Genomic DNA, 26,197 nt, shown 5'->3' on the forward strand with positions numbered 1-26,197 from the left:
GGTCTTTGCCCCTCAATCCAAAACTGAATTTGTAGGTAGAATACGAGTCAAAATATTCTCAGCACATTGAGTGAACACACCAAGAAATTAATTACATATGTGCCATGAAAGGTACACTTTGGCTTTGCTGAGCAGGATGTTATGAGCCACATTCCAGTGTACCTGTCTTCCCATGCTGCACATGTTCACATGGCCTTATCAATCCTTACTGCAAATCAGGAACCATTACATTTCACTTATTATAACCAACTGTCACCATTTTTCCCCAACTAGAAATGTTCTATCCAATGTTATATATCATTCCTTTCCAAATGCAATAACTTGTTTGAGCTGAGCTGAATATCTAGTTCTTTGCAAGAGGCAGGGGATTGTGCCATTTAATCTTAAGTAGTTACAGGGTTATGAGTAGAAGGGAGGAGAATGGGACCAAATGGCCAAATTCTGCTCCTATTATCTTCTGGTCTTATGCTCAAAGATTCAGAATTTTGTTCTCAAGGGTTGCATGTGGTGAAAATGACACTGATTTCTCAAGTGAAGTTAAGATTAGAATGATGCTGGAAAAGCACAGTAGGTCAGGCAGCATCTAAGGAACAGGAAAATTGATGTTTCGGGCAAGAGCCCTTCATCAGGAATGAGAGCTCTCATTTCTGATGAAGGGCTTTTGCCCGAAACATCGATTTTCCTGCTCTTCTGATACTGCTTGACCTGCAGTGCTTTTCCAGCACTACTCTAACCTTGACTCTGATCTCTAGCATCTGCAGTCCTCATTTTCACTTCACTTGAGAAATAACTCTACTTTGAGAACAAAAACAGAGAATCATCCTTACTGTTCAATTCTGAACTCTCTGAATCAAAATTAAATGTAAAATAGTGCTAAAGAGTAAGATATTATTAGTGAATGATGCATTTTTTAATCTAGCTAATAATTTCAGGGTGTATACTTCCAAATGGTCGATAACTAACTTCTTTCCTTTGGAAAATGGAGACTCAATCATTATGTACATATTTGTTTATTCACATTTGATATATTGAAATCCATCTTTTATTCTATAACCCAGATTTTCCTTTCTTTCTCTGGATTAATTTGATCAGCGTTTAGTCAGCCTTTGCTCTTTGAAGAAAAACAAGGAGGATACAGAAAAAAAGTGGGAATTCTGAAATAAACCGGAATGTTCTTGCTCTGTAGTTTCGAGGAAGATAGCATATTCCTTTGGTTGTGATTCTATGTCACAAAATTGAAATGGCAATGCCAGGTATGTAATGAAAAAAAAAACCCAAAAACAACCGACTGAAACATCACAAGATTTTATTTCAATGTTCATCAAAAGTTTAATCTTAAAGTTAAGAGTTTAGTGTTAATGGCTTAAGTAAAAATCTGATTGCCATTTTAGTTACAACTGGAACAGTTTACCACCGATCATAAGATAGAAAGTTCAATAGGAACAGAAACTGTATGAACAACATTGTAAGGGATACGTCTCCTTAGCTTTATGATATTAAATGAAAGAACTTGAGGTATTAATTGCTTCAAAGATCACATTAAGTAACAGCTAAACAAACAGACCTGTAATAAAGCACTGATGTTTTCAAAGTTGAGTAAAAAGATTCTCTGTACAGTGACCTGTCCTTCTCATTATTCTATAGCTTCTTCAACAGCAAGTAGAGTTTGGCACTGACCTTTCCTAGATTTTTGCAAAGCATCAATGTCCTAGGTTCAATGTCAGACTTAGTTTAACAGTAAGTCTTAACTGTATTGTTTTGTCGGCTGAGCTTTCCATACAAGTCCATGTTAACTGACCACTATATAAAAGGTATGTTTGGAATATTTCCTTTTTAAAATTAATATTAACCGGTTATTTTCTTGGAAGTCATCTTGATCAAAATGGAAACCCTTGTAGATCGAAAAGTCAGACGAGAAATTGGAAATGCCAGAAATCTAGAAGACAGAAAAATGCAAGGAGTACACACCACGTAGCCACTATTAGGAATCTCTGCCTGAACATTAACTAGTCCACAGTGTACCACCAACACTTCCTATTTTTTAAATGATAGAACAAACCATGTTAATGTGTTTATTTATATTAATTTCTGCAATTACAGATTCTATTGTGCTCTCACGTTGATTAGTTTCAATTAATATACCTGCCCAAAGTCAAATCGCTGTGGAGCATTTAGTGCTGACACATCAGGTTCTCTTATATATGAATTCAGAGATTGAGTGACAAATTCAATAACAGGTTGGTACTGACTTATTCTATAAATGTAGCAGAGAAAGTTGTGTATATTTTAATTAGTTCTGTACAGCAAAAGAACAGTAACTCTAGTTTAAGGCCCGATGATCAGAATATCTATCTGAAGCTTTCAGGAGTACTAATGACCGTGAGGAAGGATAATGAGTTGTTAGTTCCAGACATGGGTCAAGCATTGCTAAGAAATCAGTTAACTGTAGGAATCCAAATAGTTAATACAACTTTCAGGTTTATTCACATGGACTTAGTATGCCGACAGCTCTATACAGTTTTCAGACTTGTGAAACCATATGTAGTAATTTAGGTTTTGGAACAATTACAGCAGCAGCACTTCGTAGATTTTAGTTCAGAGACGGAGGGTCAGGTGGAAGAGAGGCTGAAATTCTACAATCATACATCAAGTTCTGGTTTCAATAGTTGTTGATACCTAGCTTACTTATATAACTTATTCACAGAAAGCCAGAATGAAATGAAGTTGCTACCAACCAGATGCTTTAACTCAAAAACATGTTCCAACAATGGACGTCAGTAGATTGTTATAGGTGATTCCTTTGTACAAACTACCTCAATTGCTAAATTACAAAGCAGAGCAAAATCAACAGCAACATTTGTTATAAACTTTTTTTGTTGATTTAACTTTAAACAATTAAAACATAAAAATTAGCAACTATTTAATATTTATGTAAATAGTGTCTTTCCTCCAAACAACGAGTCGGAAGTTACAACTAGAATTCCACCTAATGGGAGCATGGTCTAGGCTACATAGCTCAAGACCAAGTTTAGTGTATAGCTTTAAGTCTAAAAGGCAGCATATGTTTTTGGATTTTAATAAAGACTTTTCTTTTTAAATGATGTGTTCATCAAGGTGTGTTACAATGTTGCTGAGAACTGCGACACATCCCAATGTCTCCACAGTGAGCTTCAGCTTCAAGCATTCTCTTGATCAGGTCATTGTAGTTATATGTAGGGTAAGGCTGAATTGCCACTTTGTGCTTCAGTTTGAATGGGAGAAGATTACCTTCTACTGCATTGTACAAGATATCCTCTCATTTCCTTGCTTTGCTAAATGAAGCTGTGGATTATGTGCCAAATCAAGAACTTTAAAAATCCATATCATAAATGTAATGTATGGAAAGAGGTTTCTTGTTTGTAAGGGAGTATCTTCAATTTTCATGTCACAGAATTATAAATACACATTAACATGCATACACAATTAGGATTAGACAAAGAACACAGCAACAGTAACCTCACTGTTGATTTCTTCTGTGATTTAAAACTGATAGCTAATCAGAAGAAAGGAGGTCCATTACGGAGTTTACTAAGGTTCAATCCATTGTCTTATTCAACTGAAAACTGACTGACCACGTTTTACAAAAAAATTTGGTTTGCAAAATTGAGAAGAGTGGTTAGAATAGATTAAGAAAATACTAAAAGAATAAAGATACATTTTTTCCATCCATCAGGTAATGGGATCTGGGAATTCATTGTCTAAAAGGATAGGGAAGCAGAAACCCTTATCACTTTTGAAACTCCTGGTGAATGCCTTTTTTTGCTATATTCTGCAAGGCTAGCACCATGAACTGAAAAAAAAAAGGATAAAGCTAAATAGGTCTTTAACCAGCATGAGTCAAATGGCACCTTTCTGTGCCATACATTTTCTATGGTTAGGCTGATTTCAAAAAGTGGTAGAAATACATTGTGCACATTTTTAAACTGGCCTCAAAGTTCTATAATGTAGTGGCAACTATAATTACCTCAGGAATTGTCAGTCTGAGAGCACAAGATAGATTACAGTGGACCAACTTATCTGTAAAGTAGGTAGAAAATTATGATTGGATGTTTTCATAACAATACTACTTTGGTTAAAAGTCTATTGGACTGTTCTATTCCATTCTACTAATACCAGTTATTGGTCAGCACTTGTCCGGCCAGTGAATATACTTGAAAGTAGTCTAACAAGTTTAGTTGTTGATTGAGACAAAATCCAATCAGAACATCTGCCATTAAAGTTCATCATGGTAAAACTTTTCATCATGCAGTTGGCTTCCATAGTCAGTTGCTTCACTGTTGAGGAAGAGATCCTGACTCACAAGTATTTCCGCTTCTGTAAGTTTCTCATCTCCATTTGTATCAATTTCTTTGACAAGATGATCAGCCTGTCAGAGAACAAAAACTCTCAATATTAATCTTTGATGGCTGAAGTAAAAGTTGAATAAAACACCTGTATGCATTTCTGCAGAAGTCTCCTCACTGAGCCCTTGAACACTTCCCCTCAGGAATCTGGAGCATCAAGTGTGGCACAGATGCAGGACAAAGCCTCTTCCAGCACTGCCCAACAACGGATTTTAATTCTAATTTCAGTTGCCAAAGTGTGATTATCCCAATTTCCAGTTCTTATATGTATTCTTGTCATTTCATTAAGACTGCCACCCAATGGCTTAAACAATAGAAGCTCCAGACTAAAATAAAATGGCCAGAAAACAGACCAACACCTTGCTCTTCCAATTAGTACGTATGAGAGATCACACAGAGCAGGGAGACGTTTGGACAAAATGGCATAACTGCCCTCATTTGGATACTGTGAAACTTGAAAGGGTTCAGAAAAGATTTAAAAGGATGTTGCCAGAGTTGGAGGATTTGAGCTTTAGGGAGAGGTTGAATAGGCTGGGGCTGTTTTCCCTAGAACATCAGAGGCTGAGGGGTAACCTTATAGAGGTTTATAAGATCATGAGGGGCATGGATAGGATAAATAGACAAGGTCTTTTCCCTGGGGTGGGGGAATCCAGAACTAGAGTGCATAGGTTTAGGGGTGAGAGGGGAAAGATATAAAAAAGATCTAAGGGGCAACCATTTCACACTTAGTGTGGTATGTGTATGGAATGAGCTGTGAGAGAAAATGGTGGAGGCTAGTATATTTGCAACGTTTAAGAGGCATCTGGATGGGTATATGAATAGGAAGTGTTTGGAGGAATATGGGCTGGGTGCTGGCAAGTGGGACTAGATTAGGTTGGGATATCTGGTCGGCATGGACGAGTTGGACTGAAGGGTCTGTTTCCGTGCTGTACATCTCTATGACTCTATAATTTCTTCTCTCCCTCAAATCTGTATGTTTTCCAAAATTATACCACAAAAGCAACAAAGAGATTGGCGATAAAACCTCAAATACACAAACCATATGGTTGCACTTCCCTCCCTCGAGGCAATGGTTCTAAAGTACTATTTTACTTGAGTACAATTCTCAACATGAGTTTTCAATTCTTCACATTCAAACAGTGTTCCGAAGTCAGTATCATTTCAAAACAAATATTTTTTCCTCATATTGTTCCTATCTTTCTTCGCAGGAAAAAAAAACGTCCTCTAAATTCTTCATGCTCTCAGTATTGGTCTGGGTAACAGAACAAACTGCCATCTGAGGCATCCAGGTCAAGTATGGCAGCTTTTCACAATATTCTTCCAACAATGTCCGATGGTAACTGACAATGCTCGTTTCTATATTGCCAGCACACCAACAGGGCAGTGGATTAAATCTACACAAATATAGATTTATTTTTAACATGTAAAATTTTAATAACTTTCCAAAGATAATGCTACTATTATCACAGAGTTAATAATTTAAAAAAAATAACTTTACCTCATCATGTGCAATATCCTGATTATTGGGAATAATCCACAATAGGAGTTCCTCTTGATTAAGTTTTCCATCCTTGTCTTTGTCGTAATCATTTTCAAATCGATCACGTTCCACAGTTACCCATTCTGGATCTTCCTCAGCACCTGTTTTCAAGAGGTGGAAACATTCTCAGCTAAAAAATATTCACATTTGATAACTACCAACCAGCAATGGTATTGCAGAATTGAAGGATCACATTACTGTGAATTGCTCATATGTAGATTTTGGTTAGATTAGCGGTGGCCTAGGAAAAAGAGCATGTGCAAATTAATTATATGCACCAAGTTTTACTTGCATACTTGACTTGGTACAATAATCAGACAAATAAGAAACTGAGGAGCTGATTTATACACTTTCTAAAATTGAAGGTGATTAATATTATTGACAGTCAAACATATGGCTCAACCACCCACTCAGTTGGGGAACAGGTTGTAGTTTCAGTGTCACCTTCCTAATTTCTGAAGTGGCAGAGGCACTGATATTTGTTGTCTGATTTTCCTTTCTTCCTCCCAACAAGGTAAGGACTGGCTTCACTCTATGCTTTTCCGCAGCATAATTTCAGAAATTAGGAATTAATAATTTCAGGCAATTATAGGTTCAGATTTGTCTTCTACATAACACTCAGTTGTAAAAAGCAAATTGCACTACCATGAAAGGATCCAGATTTCAGGGTATATCCATACCAAAGTGGAAAAGAAAATGGAATTATAAATGGAAAATTATGAATCCTCAACTGTGTTTTAAAAGGCTAAAAATCATAAAGGAAATAATCAAGATATTGACCACTAATTTTATTTCACTGAAATATTATAATATTAGTTTAACTAACCTGGGTCTTTTCTGTAGTCACCAAGGAATTCCTCTAAGCTGATGAACCCATCTTTGTCACGATCATGTTCATCTAAAGCATCCTGTATGACATACTCCTGCAATTCAAAAATTTAAAACATCTGCATTGATATTAGGTGAACACGCGATCATTTTCAGTTAAGGTGTCACCGACTGTAGGGATCTAGTGAATTTCAATTGTGTTGAAGCAGACCATTCAGCCCATCAAGTCCACACCAACCCTCCAAAGAGCATCCCACCCAGAACCATCCTATCCATGCAACCCTGCACTTCCTATGGCCAATCACCAACCCCACACATCCCACACTACGGACAATTTACCATGGCCAATCCACCTAACCTACATATCTTTGGACTGTGAGAAGAAACTGGAGCACGCAGACATGAGGAGAATGTGCAAACTCCACACAGACAGTTGCCCAGGTTGGAATTGAACCTGGGTCCCTGGTGCTGTGAGGCAGCAGTGCTAACTACTGAGCCAATGTGCTGCCCAATTCTTGGGGAAATGTCAATGCCCATGAAACTTTACTCCTGCATAAGCTACAAGGCAAAGGGGAAGGATTTTTAACTGGCTAATTTGCCTCCTTAGTTATCCAGGCTTATACTGTTAATGAGTATAGTGAATCTCTAAAACAAAGCTTCACCAGAATGCAGAAATGGAAAGGTTTCAGAGATTAGTCTTCTTGACGAGCATTAAAAAAAACTATTCACATGGAAGTGGTAATTATTATTCAAATTATGCAAAAAACAGCACACTGTAGCTCACCTTCATATAGTCAGCTTCTTCTGGGTGTTCAAATGCTACAAATTCTGTAAGAGTCAGTCCTGGTAACCCATCAATGTTTGCATTCTCAAATCGTTTTTTATCTTTCAAAAAAATCTAGAGACAGATGTCAAGAAAGTTAAAGCAATTTGTTTTCTGTTTCATCTTGATTCAGTAGGTTTGAATTAAATATTGCTTTGATGACAAACTTGATAAATGAACCAAAGGAACTGCGGGATGCTGGAAATCAGAAATTGCTGGCAAAAGCTCAACTGGTCTGGCAGTACCCTTAAGTTCTGAAGAAGGGTCATTGGACCTGAAATGTAAACTCTGATTTCTCTCCACAGATGCTGTCAGACCTGCTGAGTCTTTTTCCCCCAGCAATTTCTATTTTGATAAATGAACCATTAGTTATTTGAAGATTTGTTTTTAAAGTACCCAGAAAATCAGGGTACCACAAGTCCCACAAAGACTTCTGTAATGTTTCTTTTTATCCTTAAGTAGATGGAAGCCATGGTGCAGTTGTAGCATCTTGCCTCTGAGCAAGGCAGCTGTGAATTAAAGTCCCACTCCGGACTCTGCACACCTTGTTCAGCGCAGGAAAATCTGAATGTTTTACATAGTGTTACAGCTTTTTGTATTAATGTTACAGCTTTTGTGAAAATTAAGTAATGAGATTCTCAGATTGAAGGCACAAAGTGATAAGAATGAAAATGAAAAAGTGGGAGATAGACAGACTTTGAACAGTGTGATACAGATAGAAAAAGGTAACCCGGGACTATTTAGGGTGATACAGTACAGAAGAGGCCTTTCAGCCCATTGAGCCTGCACTGCCAAAAACTACTCTAAATCTACAGTAATCCCATTTTCAACACTTGACTCATAGTCTTGAATGTAACAACATTTCAGGTGTTCATCCAATTACTTTTTAAAAAAGTGGAGGTTTCCTGCCTCAAATACCCTCCCAGGCAATACATTCCAGATTCCAAACATCCCCTGGGTGAAAACTTGTTTTTGATCATTTCCCCCCCAAACCTTCTGACTTTCACCTTTAAATTATGCCCCCTTGTTACTGACCCTTTAACTAAAGGGAACATCTGATTTCTATTCACCCTGTCCATGCTCCTCAATCTTATACATTTCAAAGAGAAACCCTCTCAACCTTCTATGCTCTAAAGAAAACAACCCAAACTTATCCAGCCTCTCACCATAGCCAAACTGTAACATCCTGGTAAATCTCCTGTGCACCCCCTTCAGTGCAATCATAACTTTTACAGTTACTCCAGTTCTGGCCTAACCAAAGTTTTGTACAACTCCAACAGAAACTCCTGCTTTTATAATCGATGCCACAACTGATGAAGGCAAGTGTCCTTTCTAACTAACCTGTTCTGCTGCTTTCAGAGATCTATGGACAAGAACCCAAAGATCCCTCTGCTCCTGAGCTTCGCAGTGTTCTGCTCCCTTATCTTGTTACTTCTTCCAATTTGTATCACCTCTCACTCTTCAGGATTAAATTCCATCTGCCACTGAGCTGCCCATCTGACCAATCCGGTTACACTCTCCTGCAACAAAAGGCCTTCTCCCTCACTGTCAACCACCTGGTCAATCTTTGTGTCATCCACACAATGACTTAACATTCTCCCCTCAGCCACATTTTCTTTTGCATCATTTATGAAAACCACAGACAGAGAGGAACCCAGCACTGATCCCTGTGGTAGGCCACTGGACACCGGCCTCTGCTCACATAAACAGCTTTTTATCATCACCTTCTGTCTCCAACCGTGAAATCAATTTTGAATCCAATTTGCTAAGTTACACTGGATCTCATGTATTTTTACCTTTTTTAAATCAGTCTCCATGCAGAACCTTGTCCAAATAAACGACATCAACTACACTAACCTCATGTACACACCCCGTCACTTTGAAAAATTCAATCAAGTTTGTTAGACATGACATCCCATGCTGACTATCTCTAATCAAACTGGCCTCTCCAAGTGAGATTAATTCAGAATTTTCTCCACTGGGTTCCTTGTCACTGATGGAGAGGCTCGATGGTCTGTAATTTCCTGGTTTATCTCTGTTACCCTTTTTGAAAAGTGGAACCACATTAGCCATCCTCCAGTGCTTCTGGGACCTCTCCAGAGGCCAGAGGAATTAAAAATTTGGTTTGGAGCCCCTGTAATTTCCTCCCACAGCAGCCTGGGACACAACTCATCTGGACCTGGGTATTCAAAGAACAAAGAGAACAAAGAAAATTTACAGCCCAGGAACAGGCCCTTCGGCCCTCCAAGCCTGAGCCAATCCAAATGTACTGTTTCAAACTGTTGGTCAGTTCCTAAGCATCTGTATCCCTCTGCTCCCCATCTACTCATGCATCTGTCTAGACGCATCTTAAATGAATCTACCGTGTCTGCCTCTACCACCTCTGCTGGCAACGCGTTCCAAGTGCCCACCACTGTCTGTGTGAAGTACTTACCGCGTGTATCTCACTTAAACTTTCCATCTCTCACTTTGAAAGCATGACCTCTCGCTATTGAATCCTTCACCCTGGGAGATAGCTCATCTCTATCCACCCTGTCTATACCTTTCATGATTTTGTAAACCTCAGTCAGATCCCCCCCTCAATCTCCTTTTTTGTAGTGAAAATAAACCTAACCTACTCAACCTCTCTTCATAGCTAGACTTTTTAAAAAATATATATTTTTGTTGAAGAGTATTTGTCCATTCTTAAGACTGCAAAAATCTCCAATACCTCCTCACTCCCCATGTCAAACTGCTCAAGAACCTCAGTCCCTCTTCCCAAATTCTGTGCCTCCAGCTTCCTTCTCCAAAATAAAGACAGATGTAAAGTACTCATTTTAACACCTTATCAAAGTTCTTTGGCTCCATGCACAGGTAGCCCCTTCCAGTTCTTAATGGGACCTATACTTTTCTAGGTTTTCCTTTTCCTCTGATATACTTCTGGAATATCTTGGGATTCTGCCTAATCTCACATACCAGTATTTTTTCATATCCCCACCCCCTTTGCTCTTTTAAAAAAAAGTTTCCTCCTGAACTTTCTATATTCCACTTGGGCCTCCACTGATTTGCTCCGAGTGCACCTGTTAAAAGCCGCTTTTCCTTCTAATCCAGGCCTGAATATTCCTTGACATTCAGGATTCTCCAGGCTTGTTGATCACCCAAAAGCAAACATGTTGATCACAATTCAGTTTTGAACTTCCACCACCAAACTAGATTTACTGAGAAGTTGCTGTTCACAGTCTGACCACACTTGCCTTATTTTAGTAAATTCTACCCATAATTCAAAGCACTTTCTCGCAAACTAACTTTTTTTTCCATGCGGGATGTGGGCGTCACTGGCTTGCCAGCATTTATTGCCCATCCCTAGTTGCCCTTGGTTATAGTGAACCACTGCAGTCCATGTTAAAACATATGGCGTTGTTGTGGCTATCACTAAAATGCTTTCTTGCTGCCACCTCAATAACCGGCCCAACTTTGATGCACATAATTAGACCCTGAACTGCACTGTCATTGTTGGAGCTTCTAAATGTTGACAGAAAAAGCTGAATACATTTCAAGAAATCTGTCCCCTTTAATCCCTTTACACAATGACTATCCCAATTGATGTTTTGGAAGTTGAAATCCCCTAATATAATTGTACTATTGTGGTTTTTACACACAGCAGTGAATTGTCTACATAACTGCTTCTCTACTTTCCATTAACTGGCCTACAATACACAGCCAGTAGTATGACTACCCCCTTTTTATACCAACCTTTCCCCTTAAACCCTTATTGGAAGATCTTATCAAGATATCATCTTTTCTTACTGTAGTAACTAACTCTTTCATTACTAATGCAATACCAGCTCCTCTTCGACACCCTCCCCTATCCGGTTTGAAGATCCTATACCCTGGAATGTGGACTTGTCAGTCCTGCCACTTCCTCGACCATGTCAGATAGCAACAACATCGCAATTCCACATGTCAAAGGATGCTCTATGATATCCTTTGTTTCTTTCCAAAACAATGAAATTGGAATTAAACAATGTTTCATACAAAACTGTCTAAGCCAAGCTGGATGACAGAGCAGAATTCTCTTAAAACCATTGAAACTAGGACAAAGAGAAAGAAGAAATCAAAAATTAAGAGAAAAGAGAAGAACTACCAAGTTTTCAATCAGGATATAAAGATTGATCAGTATTCTAAAAACCTTCAAGATTAACAGAGGTTCAATGTGAAAGTTTATTTGTATTATGACTAATCAGTAACTGGGACACGTAGATTCAGGACTATTGCTGTCAGCCTTGGCTCGGTGGTACTGTTTTCATCTAATGGCTGTGGGATCAAATCCAATTCATATGTCAACCAGACTGACACTCCAGTGCAATATTGAGAAGGTGCTACACAGGCTGAGGCGCTAACTTTTGTATGAGAGTTTAAGCCTTGCCCTAAACAGCCGTATCAGGTCAATTATAAATCAATCATGGCCACAGATCTATCTTTTTTTATTCCTTGTCAAGCACTTTGATGTTCCAGTGCATTGTCACACAAGATGAAAGTCTTTAATGCCATGTATAATGACAGCCACATTCCATACATTTCAGCAATCCAGTGGCTCAGTTTAAAAAAAAAGCAATGTATGTGACAGTCACACATGGTGGATTCCACATCTACATTAGCTAAGTTATAGAGACATTATAGCTGTACACCATGGAAACAGACTTTTTGGCTCAACTTGTCCATGCCAACCAGATATCATAAATTAATCCAGTCCCATTTGCCAGCATTTGGCCCACATCACTTCCTATTCATATACCCAGCCAGATGCCTTTTAAATGTTGTTATTGTACCAACCTCCACCACTTCTTCTGGCATTCCATACAAGCACCACCCTCGACATGAAAACGTTGCCTCTTAGGTCCCTTTTAAGTCTTTCCCCTCTCCCCTTAAACCTGTGTCCTCTAGTTTTGAACTCCCCTACCCTGGGGAAAAGACCTTGTTGATTCACCCAATGTCCCTCGTGATTTCATAAACCTCGATAAGGTCATTCCTCAGCCTCCAACGCTTCAGGGAAAATAGTCCAGCCTATTCAGCCTCTCCTTCTAGCTCAAGCCCTTCAACCTTGGTAACATGCTTGTAAATCTTTTCTGAACCCTTACAAGTTTCAAAACAGTCTTCCTATAGCAGTGAGACCAGAACTGAACGCAGTATTCCAAAAGTGACCTAACCAATATCTTGTTTGGCTTCAACATGACCTCCCAACTCCTACACTCAATGCACTGACCAATAAAGGCAAGCACACCAAACACCTTCATTATGTTGTAAATGTGCCACTATAGTTTCAAGGAACAATGAACCTGCACGTCAAGGTCCCTTTGTTCAGTTACACTCCAAAACCTTACTATAAAGTGTATTAAGTCCTGTCTGATTTGCCTTTCTAAAATGCAGCACCTCAATTTATCTAAATTAAACTTTCAGCCAGCAAAGTACTGAGATAGTACAAAAATTAGACACTATTTTTCTCTTATTTCTTGAGTATTTTTTCTGATCTTCGTTGTCAACATTTTGAAAAGCTAATAAAATTCTGCAGTCTGTGATACACAAGAAATCACATTTTTATCTATGAAGCCATATGGGTTCTGCAAGGAAAATAGTTGAGGGATGGAATTTTCTAAACAGCATGAAAGCTTAAGGGATAGAATTTAAGCTGTCTGAGCAATCCTCAACTCAGATCAAAGCGCACTAATTTTCTGAAGTGAAGTTCTGGTTCACACGTCTTGTTTGTTTGTATTATCACAAATATAAAACCTTCTTCAAACTTGGATCGGTGCTGGGTCCTCTACTTTTTTGTCATTTACATAAATGATTTGGATGCTACCATAAGATGTACAGTTAGTAAGTTTGCAGATGACACCAAAATTGGAGGTGTAGTGGACAGTGATTACAACAGGATCTTGACCAGATGGGCCAGTGGGCCAAGAAGTGGCAGATGGAGTTTAATGCGAGGTGCATTTGGGAAAGCAAATCTTAGCAGGACTTATATACTTCATGGTAAGGTCCTAGGGAGTGCTGCTGAACAAAGAGACCTTGGAGTGCAGGTCCATTGCTCCTTGAAAGTGGAGTCGCAGGTAGATAGGATAGTGAAGGAGGCGTTTGGTATGCTTTCCTTTATTGGTCAGAATATGGAGTACAGGAGTTGGGAGGTCATGTTGCAACTGTGCAGGATATTGGTTAGGCCACTGTTGGAATATTGCATGTGACTCTGGTCTCCTTCCTATCGGAAAGATGTTGTGAAACTTGAAAGGGTTCAGAAAAGATTTACAAGGATGTTGCGAGGGTTGGAGGATTTCAGCTATAGGGAGAGGCTGAACAGGCTAGGACTGTTTTCCCTGGAGCGTCGGAGGCTGAGGTGTGAACTCATAGAGGTTTACAAAATTATGAGGGGCATGGATAGGCAGTCTTTTCCCTGGGGTTGGGGAATCCAGAACTAGAGGGCATAGGTCTAGGGTGAGAGGGGAAAGGTATAAAAGAGACCTAAGGGGCAACTTTTTCACGTAAAGGATGGTATGTGTTTGGAATGAGCTGCCAGGGGATGTGGCGGAGGCTGGTACAATTGCACCATTTAAGTGGATTCTGGATGGGTATATGATTAGGAAGGGTTTGGAGGGATATGGGCCGGGTGCTGGCAGGTGGGACTAGATTGGGTTGGGATATGTGGTCGGCATGGACGAGTTGGACCGAAGGATCTGTTTCCATACTGTACATCTCTATGACTCAATGTTAGAATTCAATTGCTTTTTTAAGAATAGAATCCCTACAGTGTGGAAACAGGCCACTCAGCCCATTAAGCCCACACCAACCTGCCGAAGAGCATCCACGCAGACTCACCGCCCTATCCTATCCCTGTAACATCACACATGTCCCATGTCTAATCTAACAAATCTGCATATCCCTGGTCACCATGGGCAATTTAGCATAGCCAATCCACCTAATGTGCACATAAGACCAGAAGACATAGAAGCACAAGTCAGGCCATTCAGCTGATCGAGTCTGCTCCTCCATTCAATCATGGCTGATACGTTTTCCAACCCATTCTCCTGCTTTTTCCCTGCTACCCTTGATCCTTAAGAACCTGTCTATCTCAGTTTTAATAGACCCAATAACCTGGCAATGAATTCATAGATTCACCACTCTCTGGCTGAAGAGGTTTCTCTTTATCTCTGTTCTATAAGGTCTTCTCTTTACTCTAAGGTTGTGCACTCAGGTCCTAGTCACTCTACCATCTTCCCAACAGCTACTCTATTTGGGCCATACAGTATTCTGCAAGTTTCAATTAGATTCCCCCTCCATCGACCCAGAGTCCTCAAACGTTCCTCATACGCTAAGCTTTTCATTCCTGGGACCATTCTCTTGGACCTTCCACATCTTTTGGATTGTGGGTGGAAACCCACACAGACAATGGGAGAATGTGCAAACTCCACACAGACAGTCACCCAAGACTGGAATTGAACCCAGGTCCTTGGTGCTATGAGGCAGTCGTGCTAACCACTTAGCCACCATGCTGCCCTTTTCTCCTTGCTTTCAAAAATTATTTCTTAGTAATAGCAGTAGCTGAAGCAGTTTGTTACAACTAAAATGGGTTAAGTACAGGAAGGAGTATTTTAACCAAGAGTGTTTTGCCACCATCTTCAAGTAATCTCATTTTAAACAATTGGAAATAACAGCGCAACTTTGATAAAGTCATCTGGGGCGTGACTAACTTAGTGGGTAAAACTGCCTTCTAATGTGATGTTTTCAAACCCCAAAAGGCCTCAGGAACTCTATTTGCACTGGACATACCTGTATTTCAAAGTCCTTGGTCTAATTTGGTCAATTTGAGGCATGTTGCACTAGAAAATCTGCACAACATATTGTAAACTTATCCTCAAGCATTATACATAAGGCTTCGCATAATGTTGATATAGAAAAGTCATTGAACCAGTGGTAATGGGTTGATTCTAACTGTTTGTAGTCCTCCATCCACAGACAATGTTGTCCTACCTGAAATTCATCACCTTTTTAAGGACAACAAATACTAGCCCAGCCAGAGACACCAACATCCAACGAATGAATTGATCAAAATGTTTGTGGTTGAGGGAGAAGTGTTGACCACAATCCCAAAAGAACTTCCTGTTCCTTCAGTAGCATCTTAGCCAAGCAGGTTATATTTAACAATCTTATCTAAATGACTTATCACATCCTTCAGGAATGCAATGGAGTGCCACCTGAGTGTAACAAATTTGCAAAATAGGCATGGCACACAATTTTCTGTCCGGAAGCAACACTTCTATTAAAATAAACTATCGAAACAGTGTTGAGAACCGTCTGAAAGAAATACACTGCACAGGATTGTGATGACTCTTGATAAAATGTTTGTGAATAACTTGCATTAAAAAATAAAAGGAAAAAATATGCACTGAGTTTCAGTACCTAGGATATCAAAATCCAAAAACTGTCTGTACTGAAAATCGAGGAAAAGACAGGATTTTTTTTTGTCCTTCACTGGCAATTTAAAATTATCTTCAAGCGCGGATCCATTTTTCAAAAATACATGTATGATTATGATTCCCTGACTCAAAGAAGTTTCCTTCTTGCCTGTCTGAGAGATTCCTCCTCTTCATCAGCCAGCGGAGTATTTTCATCATAATCCAGCATTCGGTCATAACTATGAATGTTGTACTCTTCCCATGTAACAACTCCATTACCATCCAGGTCATGCTCTGGAAACTGTTCTTTGCTCTCCTCTGTGGCATAATGTTTAAAGGACTGTTGGATCCATCCACTGAGCTCACCTGTGACAAACAAGTGTGAGTTTAAAAAAAATTAATTCATGCGATGAGGGTGTCACTGGCTAAACCAGCATTTATTGCTCATCTCTAAATGAGTCAACCACATTGCTATGGTTCTGGTGTCACATGGAAGCCACACCAAGTAAGGATGGCAGTTACCTTCCCTAAAGGACATGAGCCAACCAGTAGGGTTTTTCCAACAACTGACAACAGATCGTTAGACCCTTAATTCCAGATTTTTCTTTGACTGAATTCAATTTCCGACATCTGCCGTGGCAGAATTCGAACTCGGGTCCCTAATACATTACTTGGGTCCATTAGGCCATCACCTCCCCTCTGAATATGGTGCAGCTTTCCTATTTCCAACATGTTGTCAGTTTACAAAGATTAATTATATTTATAAATGACAAACTCCTGTAAAAATTTCCTTTTTGCTGGCTTATAAGCTAGCTATCTTTTCACTTTAGAATAAGTCATTTATCATTTTTTAAATGATTTGTTCAGCATCTCACTACAATGAAAGTGCTCTTGTGCTTGGGTATATTTTATAAAGCTAGTGTTGCACCTGATAGAATTATCATTTACGTATAATTATAACATACTAGAGTCTCAGTTCTATAAAGTACAAGCAAGGTAAGAAAACGTTAAATGTATAATGAAACAAGGTTTGAACATACTTGCTTAAATTTTAACTTCCAATTAAATTTTAACTAAAATTCAGCTGTGATTTGTGATTCTCAAAACAACACTATGTGCAAGAATGCAAAAGCAGAATCACTGGTTTGTTCTGACCAGTGCTAGGAAATATCATGTGAAGAGGCCAGCAATAATTCCAGGCTACCACAAAATAATTTTAAGTGAATTGTGATGTAACCGAAAAGCAAGAAATAATTGCAGCAAGATACTGATTTAAATATGAGCTGAATTCTGCACAGAACATTAGGTCAAGGTCAGTCATTTCGGTACATTGGAGAACAAATACCTAAACTGCTTCTCACCTTTGGTTACAAAGCCATCTGCATCCACATCCATCTTCTTGATGAGGGATTTGAGCCGAGATTGTTGTTCCTCAGGGCTCAGTTTAGCAAGCTCCCCAACTTCTTTCTGAGAAATACACAACGTTCACATAAATGTACATGTGATGTTGGCTCAATGTTCTCTAATCCTTCATCTATAAAGGCAAATAAGAACAAAGTCCCATCTGATGCCCATGTAGGTCACCTACACTTTCATACAAGACATATACAGTTTTCATCAGATTGAGGCTGAAATTAGATTGGTCATCAGTACCACCAGCTACTGGGTATGAAAAATAAAACTCAAACATGTAAGGAAACTGTTTTGGCACAGACCTGAAAATTAGGGGAAAAAATCTCTAAACTATACATTGGAGCAATTCTTTGTTAGTTTTAACACCAGAGAAAGTTATTTTGGGTAGCCTTGTGGGATTGGTGATTATTATGACCAGTATTCCATAAACAACATAATTGAATTTTTAACTAGACTAATTTTCAGTTTTTCTTTGCAGAAATGGAGACAATACTATCAACACTATACTAATTGTACATTCCTATCTTTCATACTTACCATGCCACTTTTGATGACATTTTGAATTAATCACAATCACATCATGTGAAACTGGGAACTACGTATAGGTTGAATTGGGTAGGGTTCCCTAACATTCCTAGTGTTCTGTAAAGCTCTCCTGGAAAAGTTATAACACGCATAATTCTACTCCGCTTTTGAAATCAAACAGGACTGAGTTTTTGCATTGTGATGTTGAGGTTGGCTGTGGCGAGATTTGTACTATAATTACCACACTAATACATGCTAACCACATGTGGTTATTTGTTACATTGCACTTGAAAATGTACCACACCTATATCCATTCTGGTTACAAACAAAAAAAATCAGATATTTAATGAAAGATTATAGAGGAGATCTGAATCAGGTTTTTTTTATATTTACTTTTGGGATTTGGATATCACTGGCTGGGCCTAGTTGCCAATCTCTATCATTGTTGATCTTCTTTAACTGCTGCAGTCTATGTGCTGTAGGTAAACTCAATATTCTTTGAGAGGGAATTCCAGGAATTTAAAGGATAATAAAGGAATGGCAATTAATTTCCAAGTCAGATGGTCTGCGACTTGGAGGGGAGCCTGCAGGTAGTGACGTCCCTGTGTATCTGCTGCCCTTTACCATCTCAATGGAAATGGTCATCTGCTTGGAAAGTACTGTCTAAGGATCTTTGGTGAATTTCTGGAGTGTATCATGTAGGTAGTATACATTGCTGCTACAGAGCATAAGTTGTGGAAGGAATGGATCCTAGTCAAGTGGACTGCTTTGTCTTGGATGGTGTCAAGCTTGAGCATTGTTGAAGGTGCACTCATCCAGACAAGTCGGGTGAATTCCAACACACTCCAGACTTGTGCCATGTAAATGGTGGATCGGCACTGGGTAGTCAGCAGGTGAGTTACTCGCCACAGTATTCCTAGCCTCTGACATTTAAATGTAATTGCTGACATTCACTGTCATTGCACAGCAGAACATCCCCTTGACCAGATTTGAATTCCAGTTGAGCGAGGGGGCCCTTTCACAGGGTGATCTAGCAACTATCAGTGGGTAGCCTTCTTCAAGATCAGCAGGGAATATTCACTTCACTGCTGACTGCTGACTGCTACAGCGAGGCCAGTAATTCTTCTAATTTATTTTTGCATTTATAGAACGGTCATTCAGAAGAGTAATGAAACAGAAAAGTATTATAAAAGATGCAGGGAAATACTCTTAACAATATTTTAAAAATCTGTATATATTTAACAAGGCACTCACATTTTTAATAGTTTACTTCAGAACTTTCTCCCTTTGCATTCTAATGAATAAACATAGCTGCATGGAATTTCCTACCTCTCCTCCAAATAAGACTTCGTGATCGTACTCAGAGTTGTGTCCACCATCCATATAGTGGTCCTCAGATGAAATCGGCTCATGTTTATGATGAATGTGTGTAGAACATATCACAATAAAAGTACAGCTCACCAACACTTGGAACAGCATTTTTTTGTCGGGCACGTTTCAATGTCAAAAGTGGCTGCAGAAAAATTAAAGGCTCATGAAATTTCACACAATTTTTAAAAAATTCATCTCTGCAAAATTACTTCGGAAACCAATTTTCCTTTTTATGTACACTTCTCTCATTTCCAAAGTTACATCTTCCGGAACTTCACACCATCAGTTGCCGTAAAGACAGGACGACAACCTACTTTCAGGGATATTTTAAAGTCAAAACTACAAAGACCATAATCCAGTCTAAAGTGGCATTAAGCATGGGCTGCAGGAATTAAGAAAATATATGCAATGTTCAAAACAAATGTTCTGCAACCCAACATTACAAATAAAACTAAACATACCACTTGGTTCAAAGTACTTTGAAGCAGAAACCAAACAAAATAAGTTAATAAAAGCAAGATATTAGTTACAAAAGCCTTAGCATCATCAACAAGCACAAAGGGTGTGAAAAGTGTTCTTCTTTCACAACAATGTTTGAAAATGCAATTTAAAGGATTCACACTCAAGTGAACAGTCATCTAGGCAAAGAGGAAAAGATTAGATCCTCTTCCAAAGGATGAAAGTCAAAATAAAAATGCAAACTTCTCTGGTTTGCTCCTGCACAAACCCAGTAGGTGAAACGAACTGTCGGGGCCGGTCAGTTTCAAATGATGAGAATTCCTACAGTATTTGACATTAATTTGTTGCTTGATTTAATGACTAGGACGCTTGAAGTGAAAACCACAGCTGTTACAATTAAAAACATCTCTGATTTAGATCAAGCACTGACAGGCAAAGTGAAATATGCACCAGACACAATATGTTGATTGCTAGGAAGTCATTGGTATATGAAGGTAACATACGGAACTTACTTAGAACCCAGACCTAATTTGAGAAATCCTGTTTGTACAGACAATTAATGTTTGGATTAGTTATATCTGCTGTTCTTTCCATATGTTTTTTTTAACCGAAGGAAGTTTTTTAGAGCATGCCACATTATGTGGAAAGGATACCCATTTCAAATTTTATACACATTATGTACCAAAGCAAAGGTACATAATTTAATTTAATCCCTATGCTCCAGAGTTTCATATTTTACAGAATTGCTTTAAGAACATCAGAGAATTCATGTGTCACAGCTTTCAGAGTTACTGAAGAGACAGGCCAAGAATTTCAAACTTTTGGAGAACAGATGGTGTTGGTTCATTTATTTCAGACTTTGTTTTCTTGCTTTTCCACAATTTTGCTTCTCACAACGAGCTTAATTATTAGTCGTTATCTTCAACTGTCTGGGATAAATGATCTCTTTTATGTATAATCGAATATGGGATTTCTCTCTGGTTAAGAGTGATCAAACATAACTTGAGTAAGCTGCACCAATATCAGAATTGTTTCTCAATGCATAGCTACTGTTTATCAATGTGCCTTAAGGGACAAATTATTAATGAGACAGACAGTGTATATGCTGAAGATATTTAATAGACAAAATTTGGATGTACAGTAGTTGAGTAGTGACAAGCAACAATCAATAATTTATAGCACATGATCCATGAATTCATCTTAGATTTATATTCCCTTTCACATCATGTTAATTTTCTAACTCCGCTTGGACAAAAGTAATAGCCACAATCATTCATTAGTAGGTGTCAACAGAATAAGTTTTCTTTACTTGGAAATACTGCAAAAATTCAACAATCTTCCCACAAGACTGCTTACACTAAGTGGAGAACATAATTTTAACTTGGACAGAACTATGCACAACCGGATGTGCCCTTCTAAAACTATAATTTTAATTGTTTAAGTAGAAACATCCCAAGGCTGGAGACAAGCCGTGAGAGATGGTTCTCTAAAATAGCATCTGCTTGTAAATTTTGAATTCCTCCCAACTAAACCAACTAGTCTTGTCAAATACTGAGAAAACAGAACTTTTAAAAAATGTAAAACTGTGACACATGCATGTACAATACTTGAAGCATGACAGAGACTTTTCCAAAACTTGCCTCTAATCTATGTATTCTCATTTCAAGACATATTCCATTTACGTAATACATTAGGTGAAGCACGGAGATAATTTAAATGCTTCTTTTAAATGCGCTTCTTGAAGTGATGATAAATGTCACGAAAAAAAGTTTTAGAGTCATCTTCCAATTCCTGACTGTTTAACCCCAAACAAAATTTACTGACAACTGTAATAAGGCAGAATTTTCCAGTTTGCAGTACACCCATTAAGCACAAATAATTTTTATTCCCATCAGGTAAAGATGGTTAATACATTTAACATTCTTAATTTAATTAAAGACTTTATAGTGTGTAAGATATGCTTTATACTATACCTGCAGAGCTTGAATATCAACCATCAGTTACAATAGTTATCAACCAGTTCTGTAACAGGAACCAGATCCGGAAAACTAGATCTGAAATGAAATGGCATTTTAAGAATTTTCAAAAAAGCAATAGCATTTTTAAAAGAAAAGGTTTTATACAGGAAGAGAGAAAAATGACGTTTGTTATAAGTATTTTAAAAGTTGATTTCTTTGAGGCTAGAAAATTTTAACATGGAATACTTGAAAGTGCTACCAGGAAAACTGACAAATTTTAGCAGGGAACAGCTGGCATATGTTAACAGGAAAAATTGGCATACTTTGGCAGGGAAAGTGAACAAACTTTACAACTTAATGGCGCAATCCACACTTTTAAAAAGCAAACAAAAAACTTTGTCTTCAAAGCAAAAACTGCTTGGTATTTCTCTTAATGAATGTGGAGTCGGGGGTGAGGGGATGTACTGGTTGCTGCTTAAGATAAAACTCCTCAGTCTCCCCCAGGGAATATCCGTCTCACTGTTAACCTCAGCAGCACAACCTCCATCCACCTTCCCTCAAGTCGAAAATGTGTTAATCACCACAACCACCAACTTATCATCTCACCCTCCCTCAGCCTCCTCGCTGCCAACCGACGGTTGTCAGGTTCCCGACCATGAGCTTCCGGCCTCACTTCCGCCGCCGTTACCCTCTGGAGCCCCGCAGGGGGCGCAACCGCTGGAGGCAACAATAGAGGTTGTGGTCAATGAAAAATGTCAGTGACTCCAAATGTCAAGAAAAAAATATATTTTGTATTCTCAGTTGTTCTGAGTGCAGGGTCCTTGGATAACGGGCACCATGGTGTGTTGTTTATCTACTCCAGAGATACCATAATCCCAATTCTCCTAAAAACATTTTACAATAAAAAACATAGTGGTGGAGAAAATCCTCAGGTCTGGCAGTATCTGTGAAGAGAGAATTAATATTTCAAGTCCAACATAACTCTTATTTAGAATCGGGATTTTGTTTTGTTGAGTAACGTATTAAGGGATATGAGCCAAAGGCTGGTATATGGAGTTAGGCCACAAATCAGCTATGATCTCATTGAATGGTCAAAGTCAAAAATCACACAACAACAGTGTATGGTCCAACAGGTTTATTTGAAACTGGAGGCTTTTGGGTACGCTGCCGCTTCCTAAAGGACTATTAGCTGTCTGAGTGGGTCTCCGAAAGCTTGCTGTTTCAAATACACCTGTTGGACTATAACCTGGTGTTGTGTGATCTTTGACTTTTGTCCACCCCAGTTTAACACCAGCACCTACACATCATTGAATGGTGGAACAGGTGAACAGGGCCATATCGACTACACCTGTTCATTGTTCCTATATTCTTCTTTGGAGTGAAAAGTCAGAATGGAAATATTAACTCTGTTTTTTGACAGAAGCAGCTAGATCTGCAAAGTTTCTCCCAAAATGTTCTGTTTTTATTATTTTTGGACACTATTAATTTCTATTGTAGAAAACATGGCAGCAAATTTACACACACCAAGCTGTACAAACAATATAGTGAAACAATCTGTTTTTGTGATGTTAATGGGGGAGTTGGCCGGGACACTAAGGGTTGCTCCCACATTCTCAATTCTTTTCTACCCTGCAGAGGAGGCAGGTGGGTTTTGGTTTCAGTGTAATATACTAACTATACTAAATATACTAACTACACTAAATATACTAACTACAATGCTACTAACAGCTTATTTTTGTTCTCAAATCTTTAGAGTGGGACCTGAGTCCTCAACCTGCATGCAGAGAATTAAGAATCCTACTCAGCGATCGCTGCAGTACTAATGTTACAGCAGCAAACATTCCTGGGCCAGGCCGTGCACAGTATATATTGTGGCACTTGACACTTTTGTATTTCAGTATGACCATTTCCTTATTTACACAACTGCCATCCTTAAAATATAAAAGGAATTGCATTTAAGTAGTGGCTTTCAAGATGCAGGAAATCTATACAGACCTTACAGTCGACAAAGTACCTTTCAAAAGTATAGTATTGTAGTATTTTTAAAAAGTAGAACACATTACATATTGATGTATTAATGGGGTGTATTTTTCTTTTTTTAACAAGATGACTGAATTAATTGTTAAATTAAAGCAATAAGTTGTTATTAAAGTAAAACAAAAAACTGTGGATGCTGGAAATCTAAAACAAACAGAAATTGCTGGAGAAACTGGTAGATTTGATAGCATCTGTGGAGAGAAAGCAGGGTTAATATTTCTGATTCAGTGACGTTTTTGAAGAGTTAGGGTTCGGCTTTTTGAAGGACTACTGGACCCAAAACGTTAATTCTGCTTTCTCTCTAGATTGCTGCCAGACATGCTGAGTTTCTCCAGCAATTTCTGTTTTCATTAATAGTTTGTGATTGTTTTGTTATTTCAGATTCAATAGATTCAATGTCAAATTAAAGAGTGCTACAGAGTTAATTTAAGGAGTCTTGAGGATTGAGAAAAATCACTATTTACAAATAAACCATTCATGAATCAAATCCTATATTTTGTAAATTGTGTGATTAAATGATATAAACTACTTCATTCATGTAATCATCCTTTTTGTCTAGTCACAGAAAATTACTTTTCCTCTCCTTTGTGATTTTCCATTGATTTATCCCTCCATATAAACTGTATATTCCTGTCCTGATGAAAAGTAGTCATCCCAACATATTAATCCCATTTGACTCTCTCACAGAGTTGTTCAGAGCTGCAGACTATCCCCAGTACTTCTGCTTTGTACTTTAAGTTTCCAGCATCTGCAGTATCTTACTTTTTGATTTATTTTAGTTCAATACACAGATGGAGATGATACTTTCTTTGCAAATGCTAAAACTACTGTTTAGATGATTTTAAATTTCATTGCCAATCCATAAGAGGGGAGCAGGTTAACTACAAACAACTATTTTTTAAGTACAAAGTAAAAATTATAGTTTGTTGAAAATTAGCCATAGGGAATACAAACTATTAATAGATTTAAATAATGATAGATAGAATTGTTATCAGTTTGACATCATTTGTACTGTTAAGAGTACTCCAGTCATGCTTGCTTCATAACAATGACTGCAGAAAAAGATGAAAGTAATCGCTTAACTAAAAGGAAAAGCTTAAAAAAACAAAGTGGAATTGAAGAAACGTGTGTCAAACTCTCAATAATACCCTGTACTGAAAAGAAATCTCCTACATCACTAGATGGTGTCTGAGTAGGACATTTCATCAGGAGCTCATCTGCTCTCTCGTTCCTTTCTGTTTTCTAATCTTTCTCTCTTGGTGTTTCTTCCCAGCCTCAGTGGCCCCTATGGTGGTGTCTGGCCCGGTCTGTTGATAGCACATGATGGTGTCTCAGCCCGGTCTCACAACAGCATATGTCTCTCGGCAGGTCATGGTGGTTTTTCGGCATGCAAGTGAGTCCTGCAAGGCATGTTGTGGAGGCACCACGATGAGGTTGGGGTGGCAGCAGCTTCAACAGTAACGATGGCATTGCAGCCCAATACAAGCAGAGTGAGCAGTGAGGGAGGTCCACCAATATCTGCAGCAGTAGGGTCGAGAACAGGAAGCTGAGATCTTAATTCCTTTATTTGTCTGGTTTAAATTAAGAAGGACTTTAGTATTAACTAGTATTTTATTTCTTTTATTTTCAACTTATTCTATGAAGGTAATGCCAACTTTTTAACTCTGTTCTCTTACTACTTTGTACTTACGTTTTTTGTACCTAGCTACCTTTGTACCTAAGCTGGCACTGTGCATGGCAACATTATACATTTTTCACCATACTCCTGTACTTCTGTACTTGAGTAAACATAACAATAAAATCTAAATTTACTATGATCATACATGTATATGAAGACATCATCTCCTTCAATATCATTCATTTCTAACAAATGTATAAATGTTTGGACAATGTTGAAATTAATGAGGTATGGATACTGAACTAGCTTTATTTCAATTTTCACTCACTTGACTTCCAAATTTCTTTACAGAAAGGGCCCTTCACAGGAGAGAAGCAGATAGTTAACTGTATAATTTATGTCCCACTAACAAGTTATTTTTGAGTTAACTCCCAATGTTAGTTGTCATATTATTGGTGAGAAATTTAAAATATTTATGTTATAATTGTAGTCTTAATTAATTTTGTTTTTTTTTTCAGATGTGTCCAGGCCTTTTGTAAACATTGAATCCGCATTGCAACCATTTAAAGTTCAACTCTGAGAACATAATTCAAACATGTTCCTTACAAGTCTTTGGTAGGAGCAAGAAAAAGCAGACCTGCCAAAGCTTTGTACTATTTTTATGCCCTTTTCTGTGTTGTGTGTTTGTTTATCTATGTTTATTTGAGGGCTACATCCACCATTAGTGCTTTAACACAGTTTATTGCATTGAGAAATCCACATCATCAATGTTGAATAAAGTAAAGATTTACAAGGATGTAACTAGAATGGGAAGGTTTGG

At 38.2% G+C, this 26,197-nt stretch overlaps 1 protein-coding gene across 1 annotated transcript; it reads right to left on the bottom strand.

Moving 5' to 3' along the window:
• Positions 1 to 1,289: 1,289 nt before the first annotated feature.
• On the bottom strand, positions 1,290 to 22,402 carry LOC140458420 (reticulocalbin-2-like). Its single transcript, XM_072552956.1, is given in 10 exon segments — positions 1,290 to 4,405; positions 5,881 to 6,023; positions 6,749 to 6,845; positions 7,535 to 7,648; positions 16,166 to 16,362; positions 17,358 to 17,463; positions 19,264 to 19,416; positions 19,418 to 19,447; positions 21,738 to 21,818; positions 22,329 to 22,402. Coding segments are annotated over 9 exon segments (1,017 nt in total). The 5' UTR covers positions 21,762 to 21,818; positions 22,329 to 22,402; the 3' UTR covers positions 1,290 to 4,252.
• Between the last annotated feature and the right edge of the window lie 3,795 nt (positions 22,403 to 26,197).

The sequence above is a fragment of the Chiloscyllium punctatum genome, chromosome 33, assembly GCF_047496795.1.
Source record: "Chiloscyllium punctatum isolate Juve2018m chromosome 33, sChiPun1.3, whole genome shotgun sequence".
Lineage (NCBI taxonomy): Eukaryota > Metazoa > Chordata > Chondrichthyes > Orectolobiformes > Hemiscylliidae > Chiloscyllium > Chiloscyllium punctatum.